The sequence below is a fragment of the Scomber japonicus genome, chromosome 13, assembly GCF_027409825.1.
Source record: "Scomber japonicus isolate fScoJap1 chromosome 13, fScoJap1.pri, whole genome shotgun sequence".
Classification (NCBI taxonomy): domain Eukaryota; kingdom Metazoa; phylum Chordata; class Actinopteri; order Scombriformes; family Scombridae; genus Scomber; species Scomber japonicus.
Window position 1 is genome coordinate 25,599,915 of NC_070590.1, and position 12,383 is coordinate 25,612,297.

At 43.5% G+C, this 12,383-nt stretch overlaps 1 protein-coding gene across 1 annotated transcript in view; it reads left to right on the plus strand.

Moving 5' to 3' along the window:
* auts2a (activator of transcription and developmental regulator AUTS2 a) overlaps positions 1-12,383 on the plus strand; it is a 309,809-nt gene that overhangs the window by 199,879 nt on the left and 97,547 nt on the right. The window contains 1 exon segment of the mRNA XM_053331373.1: positions 4,152-4,181. Coding sequence (XP_053187348.1) covers positions 4,152-4,181 — 30 coding nt within the window.

Genomic DNA, 12,383 nt, shown 5'->3' on the forward strand with positions numbered 1-12,383 from the left:
ACCTGCAGAGAGGAGCTCTGGGCTCCAAGATGGCAATCAAGGCTTGATTTGCCAACACATTTCCAATGATTAAAATGTAATTAGCACAAGCGAGCACCTCCTCCCCAGCTAATTTCCACGCACGCTGTGACAGGCAGGCGGTCGGCGGCACCCAGGCCCCAGCAGCAGATGGAGGAGGATGCAGCAGGAGGGGGGAGAAAACCATTTTGCCATGTGACTGTTCGCATCAGAAAACCATCAGGACGCGCAGCTATCTGGAAGGAGCTGTTAGGAGGAGGGAATGAGGAGCCCTTGACGACAGCACATCAAATTGGCACTGTCAGAGCTGACCGTGGCAATGGCTGCTATCCTTCATGCTGTCTTTCCAGCTTCCAGGCATGCGAGCAGGTTGGCTCCTTCCCTGGGCTTTAACCCCTTCAGCCATCCTGCAGGACAGCCTGGCACAGACTGATAAACAGAGACACCATCCTCCTGTGCAACGGGGTGCTTTTAATGAAGGCCATATCAACCATAATTAATTCTGAGGTCACGGCTAGAGAGCAGCATAACCTGAGGCTAATGTCACTCATGGGGGAGGCGACAGTACGCATCCATCACAGATCCACACTTTAGAAGATCCCATTTAAGACAAAATAAGAGGCAACTTGTAACACCGGAGACAGCAGATCAGAAATAATAATAAACCTGTTAAACACACCTTGTTTGTGTTCAGAAATGATGGTTTATACATGTCATTTTTGTCTTGATTAACTTAACATCTGTTAGTATTTGTGGACCAGTGGGTTTCCAGGAGGTTATGTTGGAAAAGGTAACAATGCATACTTGCCTCGCACGCATCCTTGTGTGATGTGGTTACCTCCTCGGTCGGTCCAGACATTTTTCTGTGGGCAGCTCTGGCAGCAGGCTCCGATGAGCCTCGCCGCTAACAGACGATAGCACAGCCGCACCGTTTAGGATTCGGCCCATGGCTTCTTATGTCCCCCTTCTATTCGGCCAGTATTACTCTCAGCTGGAGAGGATTTAGGACAAGAATAATTTACTCCTACTCCCAGACCAATATAAACAAAAGGCTTGATGCTTGGACAGAGCACAGGGAAATTTGTAAGAGCACTCAGCCAAAATAGAGGCCCGGGTGAGAGCAGAGGGGCAATCAGAAGTGCTCCGGATACAGGCCAACATCAACAGCTCTTAGAGCTGAAGCTAATGTTTGACATTCCTGTGTTACTTAAACTAAACACTAGGGTCTAGCTGTACAGTATAATGCTGGCCCTGTGTAAATAGCAGTGGGCCTGGGTAGAGTATCACTTTTCTTAGTCAGCCCCCTCCCAGGACTAATGGTTTCCTTATTGTACATGACTGTTGCTTTAAATAAGACCCGTTTCCTACCTCAGCCTGTCAGAAGAGCTAACTCCACTGATCTCAATAGCACCATTGTTGTTTTGTTTTTTCTCGCACACACTTAAGTGTAAAATATTCATTTTTGTCATTCATTTTAAATCTGTAACATATGTCTTTTCAATACACATGGCCTCTCAGGATTGGTAGTCTTAGGTAGGATTAGTGTTTTTGACATTACAGTTCACCATAACACTGCAGGTTTATTCATGCTCACCGGTAGCTATGCAGATAACCCATAATCATAGCAATAACTGAATATTTGAGCTCACGCACACTTCCTAAATCAATACCATACCCCCGTTATTAACGATGAGGTCCTCCAATCATTCATAACATTTCCAACAGGCAAGTGCAAAGCTGAGACTTTTCTAGCTTTCCGTCTCTGATTCTAATGTAAGATTTGGTTAGTAGAAATACAAGCAGTGAAAAAAATCCATATATGCAGAGATTCTTATCCCCCGCCTCAGGTTGCTTTATGCATGAGGCTACGCATTAGTTTACTATGATCACTTATCAGTGAGTGACAGCACTGACTTATTTGTATGCCTGAGATGTGTTTTTATCTTTTCACACTTATCATTATTTGTTACTTTTTTGTTACCTTTTTTTTTTTCTATACTCGAGCAGCGAGTGCGAGGGAGCTTTGGTGTCTTTACTGTAAGGACGATCAAATTGCCTGCCCTTGCCTGTCAGGCCTGATCTCAGGATTTTTTACTTTGCTCATTATAAAGGTATTTCCATTTTATTAAGTTTTCCCTTTTTTTCCACCCTTTGTCGCTCTGGGAAATTTGCATACCTTTATTCCTTGGGAAAAAAAAGTAATGACAGCAATTTCTTTTCTTTTCTCTCCCCCACTAGCCGTGTGAGTGCTTCGTTTAGTGGCACCTGCGAAAAGCGACAGGCGCAGGGATGAGAAGTGAAAGAGAGCAGTTGATTAAATCATCATCAAGTCGCAGCACAGAAAGTCAATTCTGCTTGCCGTCTACAATGATATCCTTTTATCTTAAAGTAATGAGCTATGGCACTTTTGCATCGGGTAATACGATGAGTTCCATTAGCATGTTCCATTTGCTTCACAAGCAAGGGCAAGTCATTCCAGCCGTCTTCTATCTTGGCAATCAAAGCAATTGGCTGCACAGGCAGGGAACAGGGGAAAAAGGGAGGAGAGAAAAAGAAGGGAACACGAGAAAAGAAAGGCTTGTAGTGCTTTTTTTATGGATCACAACACAGTGGAAAAAAACTGAAATGATGTCCATTATTTGAACCCCTTGCATGCCTCTGTTCCCGGGTGTGTAGTGTGCACAGGCAGAGAAGCAGCTAATGAGTGCTCGGTCGCATTACTGCTGTCACATTCTGAGAGGCCTCAATACATGGAAGCAGTTGAGACGGTTAACACAGCTCATCAGATCTTGTCTGCTGCTGTATTAGTCAGCCCTGTGTGGGAGGCCACAGGAGAGAATGATACTCGCAGACACGCCTATTTATTCACAAGCAACAATAGATGTGCATAAATACACACAATGTGCAGCTTTTTGTATGGCATAGACATTTACGTGTAATCAGAACCTGCTCGTCTTTCATTACTGTTATTTATTCTTCCAGCTGACTGTCTATACAGCTGCTGGCTCTCTGCACACTGTATTAAAATGGAGGGGGGGAGTGGACTGTTGTGGGTGGTGGAGAAAGAGTGAGAAAAGAAATGGAGAGCAGAGAGCGTCTGAGGAGTGTTTGCCCAGTGCGTTTATTGCCTCTGCATAATTTATGAGCTGCTGGAGCTGACCATCATGGCAGTGTGCCGCAGGCGGCCCCTGGGGCCGTGTGGGACAGGCCTGTAAATTGGATGCTATGCTCATGCTGAGCTCACAAGGCACCTTTTTACTGTCCAGCCAGAGAAACAGAGCAGCCACGAGCCCAGCCAGCTACCTTTGAGCTCTGCAGGGCCCCAGATCAGCAAGAAAACAAGAGATGGAAGCAAAAAAAAGGAAAAGATAGGGGAAAAAAATGACAGGGCCTTCTGTCACTCACTCTCTGGGCTGTCTGTCATTTCACCCCGTTCTTCCACTCCCTCCCTACTTTAATCGACACCCACCGACCCCTCCCTGCTCTCCCAGTACCCCCGCCTACACACACACACACACACACACACACATATAGTGTGCCAACCCCTGCCCATATTCCCCCCCAGTGCCTTCTTCATTACTGACTCCAGTGCTTCTCTGCACCTCAGCCATATGCACCACGTTGAGGGCCGCCAGTCACCCAGCATCACACTAATTAGTTGATAAAGAATTAAGTGGACCTTGAAATTGAAATTGGAAAGAAAAAATGAAATCTAACCACTTTTTTTTCTCCTCCCTCCATTACAAAGTTGCCTTCCTTCCCTTGTCATTTCTCCATCCCTAGCCTCAAGCAGGAATACACATCATGGAATTATAATTCTAGTGGCGGTTGGTGTTTTTGAGATTCAGGCTCCATCTGAATTTCACATAGGTTTCAATGTTAACAAGGGCACGGCTGCTCATGAGAACATTTGCTTTGTTACACATCCCAGTTCTTGTGTCAGCTAATGAAGTGATCTGATGATATTCAGACAGTGTATAGAGTATGATAAGTTGGTCATTAAAGAGCTGATAAGATGTGCTGATTGAAAAGGTAAATTACATTGATGAAACTCATGCAATCAAGCAGGAACGGTTATAAAACAAAAACTTATTATTACCAAATGTTAACATTGTCTTTCTTTTTTCTTGCAGTGCGACACTGAGAGTGACCAAGACGACAAGGTAAGCCTTTCACTGCCTTTCACTGTCCTTTATTTATATACTAAAACGTGCTTGGGTTATTTTCGGCATCCTTTATCAGGTTTCAATAAGATTCGAATATTAGACTTTCTTTAAAGCTGAGAATTTAATGTAATTAGAATTAAACATCCTGTTAATAACTATGAGAAAGACTTAATTAGCTGCGCATTAATTATAAATGACTTAATGATGTGCAAAATCTAAATCGAACTGTTCTGGCTTTTTAGGATTTAGATACATTTAAAGAGAGATTGTTGTGACAGCCAGGGCTGGCGGTGCTGACTTCCTTTTGCTTAAAGCCAAGCACTGACTGGCATATCTACAGTACACTGCTTATATTTACATATCCTGTGCAGCACCTAGCTATCTATCTGTCGGCCTTTTGCGACACACGCCTTTGCTAATTAGAAATAAAACAATCCTATAATCAGGTATTCATTGCTTAATTCTGCTCCTATAATCTCAAATAACACCTCCTACTGTTACAATCCATAGCATCTTCTTGTGGTGTAATAATGCTCTATATTTGCTGAGAGGTGCATGGTTTCAATTTTGTCATTTTTGTTGCGGTTTTACACAAAAACCCACAAACAATCACCAACAAACAAGTACCAAGGATCACTGGAAATGGTCAGAATAGTTTTGTAATGCTTGGTGAGGTTTGGCCTGACGGTGGCAGTATGGAAAAGGTCACTGAATCACTCAATTCAAGAGGTGTCTTCTTGTCTGGAGCAGAATCTGTACCGGAAGTGTTGTGTCTGTGTGAGTAATGGACTAGAAGATACAGAGCAGTGTTTCAGTTTTGAAAGTTGAAGGTTTGGGCCGACGGTGACACCTATGGTATTATCAGTGTCATCATCTTATTGCTGAATGCTTATGGTGTCAACGAAATTGACAGGTCTTATCATTGAAGCCCACATGCCAATCAGAAATTGAGTATTAGATATGAAGGTAGAATCTATCATAAATACAAAGAAGGGCAGACTGATTGGAGATATTACTTGGCAGAGGGTTATATAGGAAGTGATTTTTGTTGGCAAATATTTGCAAGAAAATACAAGGTCGAGGCGTTGTCGTGCACACATTTAATTTTCGGCTGACTCTTGAAGATGTCAGTGAGTTAAGCCTGATTCACTACTTCTTCTTTTTTGGCCAATAGGAAAAGGCTGCCAAACTTTTTCCCCATTGGCTAGATTAATATCAAAATTAGACAGCAAAGGAAAACACTAAAAACCAACTGAACTATGAGCATGAACTATAACTTCATTGTACTTGAAAAAGCACAGATGTATCATTTTAATGATGGTCATCACATTTTGGTCAAAGCAAAAGTTACTAATTACAATTCCCATTACAAACCCAAGTGCTTGTAAGTCTCCAAGTTTGTTCTCAACTCTCTTTCTACAGTTGAGCTCATTTATAATATCCAGGTATTCACGGATTAAACGTACCTCATACATTCTAAGAGCAGCCATATTATCCAATGACTTCTAACTAGATATCTAGATCCACTCTAATGATTTAGTAATGCCATTTGCTTGTGGTGTTTAGACTGTGCAGCAAATTGAGTCATTACTCAGTGTTGTCGATTTAAATTGCTCCTGTCTCGGTGGCAATTCCTTTTTGTTTCAGGAAGAGAGCGAGAGCATGGTGAGCTGTAATCCCCCCAGTGACTGTATTAATTCACCCTGGCTCACGTTACGCTCCTGATGAACAGCGCCGACTACACCTTCCTGTCATTGATTAATTGTGTGTTAAAGTAACAGAGGAGTGAATTAGTAAATAGGGGACCCCTATGACAGGGGCTGACTCATGTGTTCTTCCGCGATCTGAGGGAGTAATTGGAGCTTCCACTCAACACTTTTACTCCCCCCCACCCCCATCCTCAGTCCACGTCACCTCTGCCACTATCTGTTTCTGCCAGGCGCCGGGGCACACTACGCCTACTGCCGCTCTCATCATTTGCATTCTGCGGACACGGCGGTCTACTTTACAAACACCTCGGCAGAGAAGGACGCGGGAGAGCAGAGTCGTTTTAATGGGTCAAATGTATTCATATGAGGACAAACGTGGCTTATTTAGTTTCCCTTCAAAAGCAGGAAATGGAAAAAGTGTTCCTGGGAGAAATCATGTTCTGCCTGGTGTAGAAGGCCTCTGCCGTGTCGGCGGGAGCTGGCAAGCTCTGATAAGAGACAGCTATTCGCATCTCAGAAAAAACGTGCGCGTACAACCCCGCTCGTGTATTTGTGCACGTACGTGAGTGTGTGTCTGCGTGTGTTAGAAACTGTCAGAGTATTTGCTCATTACAAAGGGGCCTGTAGGATGGGCCCCTCTCCAGCATGACATGTTAATGGCATGCTGGGAGAAAGGTAGGAGGCAGGCTCACTGCAGTCATCCGTCACACAACACAGGTATTACTAGCACTGTATGCGTTATCATTAGCATCTCTGCTCAGGCCTACATTATCACCACTCTTCTTTATCTCTTTCTGCCACTATCAAGAAGTCCATTCAGAGCTCAGCTAATAAGATGGGGCAAGGTGAAGACTTGTGCTTTGAAAAGATGTACCCTGTATTTAAGACACATAACAGAAGTAGTACTTCAAGCATGTTGAAGATGTAATATTCAAAGTTGTTTAATGCTCTCTTTATGTCTAGTTTCTAACTAAACTAAAGCCCACAGTAACTGCACTAAGCCATTTACTGACAATTTTTAATGGCTTGTTTCATTCTCATTATGTTGTATGTATGGAATGGAATAGTCTTTTTTTTTCCCCCAACCAGTACTGTACAGTGGGCCAATTGAGTGAACTCTAGGAATCATGTGATTTCTTAATAGGCATCAGTTCGCAAGTAAAAACATGTGCTGAGTCGCCAAAAATCTCGTCTCAAAGCTTTTATTTTTTACTGGCGAAGATGTCCACTTGTGTGTGTCGCTATCATGTAGCTTGGCCCATCTACTGCTCCTGAAACACAGTCAGCAAAGTGTGCTTTTGCACTCATCCCTCCCCTCTATCTACCCTTTTTTGGAGGATCCAGCCAGGATCAGGTGGTCATTTTTATTAGGTCTAGGCAGGACCAGCTTGAGCAGCTTGTTACCAGTTATGATGCTCCTGCTTTACTGGCAGGAAGGGACACAGGGAAAAAAGAAGCCCCATAGCCTCAGGTGTCTTTCATGTGCATCCACCAAAGCCCCAATAACACAGCCTCATTTCATAGTGTAGTTAACACCAACAGGTTTCCCACCATCTGAGACCCTTTAGGGAGGCTATAAAACATCACTTAACCCTCAACACATGTTTTTATATTTAGATTATATTTCTACATTTGTATCCATGTAAATGTACTCTACTTATCTTTTCTTTTGTAACAAGTATGACACATTCACTCAACATTCATCTTTTAGATTACGAATCCATCAGCCGTAAATTTCTGCACCTTGTCTTAGCAGTCTTTGTAATATTGTCAAGAGCGCTCAGGCACTCACTCTGTCTGGACTCGCTAATGCTTAAGTGATTTTTGCTTGTAAGTGGCACCTTGAAACTGCCAGTCAAACATTAGTATGAATATCTGCTGCCGCTCAAGTGCTTTTTCCTGTTTTAACTGTTCGACAATCGTGTTTGTTACTTGGGGCCTTTTGTGAAGACAGTGACTCCGTGCTGTCATCTGCAGGACTTTATCAATCTGTCTCCTTTTTTTAATCTCTTTCCCTTGCCTCTGGGCTTTTTACATTTTTTTTTTTGGTGAGACCACACCTTTTACTAAGTGTTATTTACTCGCTCTATCAGCAGCCACAAGCTGTAAATGCCATTTTGAAAATGCTTTGCGTCTTATTAATGGCTATGCAACGAAGTGTTGTAATTTGCTGTGCTTTGCTCTCATTGGAGGCGAGGGATCTAAGTGGGTGCTTTAGAGCAGCCCAGGGAACCTGTTTGTCCTTGACATAAAATAAAGATCTGAACTGGTAATATATTTGCTGTTTCTCTTCCTTTATTGTTTTGCTGTGTTTGCCTTCAGGCAATTACAGCGGAAGAGTCGTGTTTCTCAATCACTCGGCAGCACTGTACATAAAACCATTTTATATCTTCCTCCTCCCCCCCAAAACCCGCCCTCTTTCCACCGCAGTGGGAAGGATGAGTAATAAAAAGGAGAGAGCAACTTGTCAGCGTTAAAAGATTATGTGTTTTGCCCCCTCCAAAGGAAGAGAGTAGTGTTTACAGGCTTGAGTGGGTGCTCGCTAGGCCGAGGCTGAGGCTGATTGCACTAGAGTACCCTGTCAGCCAGTGATTTGTCATGTACTTTATCATCCTTGTCACTCTGCAGAGCGTTGTCATAGGTAACGTCCCCGCCTGCCCCCTCCCCCCCTCTGTGCTTTGTACCCAGTCAGTGTAGGAAATTTGTATTTACTTTGGGGGAGTGTAATTTGTTCCTCATGGATAATATGACCCTTAGCGGAGCCGGATCACGGGTTAGTTGAAGTGATATTTTCCGGTAATGGTAGTCGTACATCATGGCTGTCAGGCCGGGTTAGGAGGCGAGCACATTACAGCTCCATTTTAGCACTGCAGGCATCTGGGATTATTTTCCATAACCAAGTATGACATGACCGCTCTGCGGAGTGCATTAAATTTTTACTAGCTTTTTTCCCTCCCCCGGCAACTTCTGTGGCTTTTCCCCCGGTCTGGGTCTCAGGGCTGCCACAGTGATGGATACCCCCGGAGTCCCAGTAGCCCTGGCCAAGGTTAGCGGGTGTCACAGACCTACACCGTTCCCCTCCATCCAATAACCGGCAAATCCCTGCTCCCTCTGAGGCACGTGCACACAGGCCCACAGCTCACCGCTTCAGCCAACCCTGAACCTCCACTCGCCTCCACACACACACACACACAAAAACAGATACACATAAGAGGAGCCAGCATATTCCCTTTTGAGAAGTCATTAAATGGGTTACTGTAAATGCGAGAAGGAAAAAAAATATGATTACATTTCAAGGTTTGTCACCTAAAGCCAGTTTCACTCAATAGTCAGATAGATGGACATGTGGACACTCGTGTCACACTGCCACACCCTCCTCCCTTCCTCCTCCCTTCCTCCTCCCTTCACTGGCAGTGCTTGTGACGGCAAACAGCACGGTGCTCCTGAGCTGTTGATTGCTTTCCTTTTCCTTTCTATTCTTCCCCCTACTTCTCCTTTCTCCCCCAGTTGTGATTCCTCTCTCCTTGGCAGCAAGGTCAGCAGTGTAAATGCCACCTCTTGCCATTGACAAATGGTCGCCCCCCTGTCTGATAATCAGGAGGGTCTCAGAGGTGGATGAGCAGGCGGAGCTCATTAGGAAGCCACAGATGAGAAATTAATGTGGAGATTCCAGGCCTGGCAGAGAGCTGCGCTTCATGGGCTCCTGGGTGGGGGGGGGGGTGCAGGAGGGGGTGTGGGGGTTTAGGTGGGGAGGGGGTGAATGGATGGGACCCTGTCTTGATGGATGGCCAGGTCAGCACGCAGCAACACTCCCCAGACAGTCCCACCCACACACACACACGCCTGTCCTGCCCCTGTAACCTCCCCTTCTCCTTCCCTTCTACCAACCTCCCTTGTAAGTGCAGCACCCCACCCCCCCACCCCCCACTCCTCCCAGCAGAGCAGTACAGTAATGACACTGCAGAGCACAAGGCCATAAGAGAGAAGGTCAGAGGAGAGACATTTCAGCCCCTCACTGACACACTGGTAATTAAATGGAAGTAGCCTAATTGACACAAATTTCAGCGTGGCTGTTTTTCCTTCAGAAATGAGACGGTGACCCCAGGTGAAAATGTCAACCTGTCACTGCCCTTTGCGGGTTATTTATATTGCCTGTCTGATATCCCCATGCCAACAAATTACACCTTCTTTTTCTGGTCTTAATTTACACTCGTTGCACCATTGCTGGGAACATGTTCTCTCGCGTTGATCCGTTTCACCATGAATGCTCTTTGTGTTTAGACTTTCCAGGCTTGTTTAGAGATGTTTAGGTGAAATTTGCTCAAAGGGATATTTAAGCAAAAGGATTTTCCACATCAAAGTCTGTTTACAGGTCTGAGAGAATACTACTGGATATGTGGAGGGGAAAAAAGGAGTATTAAACCTTTTGTGGCTACAGAGAGAGAGAGCTGAAAGAAAATGGGTAAATTGCTCCAAGTGATGTCACTGGAAGAATACAAATTTGGAAACATGATTTTGCTGTCCCTCTGCTGGTCGTCTTTATCTGTTTTCCTATACTACCTTTATGAAAATCTGACAAACCCACACCCCTCACCCCCTCTCACCCCCTCTCGACTTGTTTATGCAGCGTAGCCATTGTTACATTAGAGGAGCTTTAAGGAGCTGTAGTGGTGAATAGAGAGTCAGCAGGCCAGTTTGCCTCTAGGGCTGCGACCCTCCTCCAACCCTCCTCTACATTTACTATGACCCATTTACAATAACTCGCTGTAGAGCTCACACCACCTCATTGTCCCAGCAGGTAAATCCTCATTCTGTCACAGCACATCTCGGCTCGCTAACACTTACAGCATCGGATGTGCACAATAATCAACATGTCATCAATGCTGTGTTGTTGGTTTTTTAAGGGTTCCCTTAGGCATTGAAAATCCTTGGATATGACAAAAAAATAAAAGCTTTTAGAAATTGGGGAATAGCATTTAAAATGCTTTAAATACCATTGTGAAAGCTTCCCAGCTTTCTGTACTCTTTGTATTGTAGCACGAGCATGTTTTGTTCAGAAAAAAATATTAAAATAAGTGTTCATATGTTCAGTTTTTTCCATGAATGATCTTTGAGTGCAAGATTACATTATCCACCAACACGTCAAGTCACTAACAGCTCAAGTTGCATAGATAGGACATTGTTGCTATAGTGTAGAGTTGGAAATAGAGTCCTGTAATCACACTTTCACCATCAGCACATCCTTTCACGTCGAAATCCTCCAATTTGCTCTATGCATGACAAAAAGATTGTATACAGCCATTAGATAAAAATACCTAGTAGACATTGTCATGAGTGGATAGTGATTCCCCCTCCTCCCCCCATTTGATTCAACATGCATGCAGACACAGTGTAAGCCTGATAAAGCATCTACAATGTATGAAGGCAGCCTGTTGCTCTGTATGTAACACTATGTCTGAGTTTATTTGAGGCCTTTCCCAGGTGCTTCAGAAATGTTTGAGCTCTAAATAAAGCATGTACTTGTTAAATATTTGTCAAATGGTCAATAAAAGTTATTAAAGTAATCTGGACCGATGCTGGTTACATTGACACGGCATAATCCATGTTTTTTTTAGTTGTAAAAATGCTGCCTCTCCAGCGCACAATTATTCTAAAGCAAATGGAATGCAATCTTAAAGTTGTTGTGTTCATAAAAAGCATCGCTATTGCTTTTTTAAATTGCCTTCTGAGGCTTTTTGATAGCTTTCAGCATAGTAGTGTTGGTGTTGAAACAGAGCATTGTAGAGGGTTTGACTCTTACCTTGAGACGTGATATTATACAAGCCCTAATGTGTTACTTGCCACTAGAGTGCTGAACCTCACCATTCATTTATGGCTAACAATAAAAGGTAATAATGCACACGTTTGAATAGGACAAGGTTGCCAAGTCCTTGAAATTGAATGGAGAGAAAAAAAACAGTTGCGGCAGTGAATTATGTTTCAAAGGCAATGATTCAATTCCCAGTGCAAGCTGAGAACACAGGCAATGGAAAATAATTCAATCAGCAACAAAAACCATAAATATGCTGTTTGACTGAGATGTTCACTCCTGTGGAAAGAAAAAGCCATTTCCATCTTTCCTGACCTGGAAAAGAAAAATGTCTCAGGCAAATTGTGTACATATATCAAAGACTTTATGAGATTGGCCACATGCAGAGAAGCTTTGGTGTGGAGACAAAACCACAGTTAAAGAAATATTAAGTCCAATATTTATATTAGGGCAAAGCGAGAGTATAATGTGGCAGACATTTTCCTCTTTTTAAATTGTGCACACATGATGTAACAATCAATCTTCTTGCAGTGAGACTCCTTTATCAATAGGCATGGCATATTATTCTTGGGAACTGATTGAACTATCTGTTACGCACATCATTAGCTCTCCCCATAGTTCTAATAATGTCACTAATATTGTTTTAGCAGCTCTGTTGAGTCAAACTAAATGACATACATT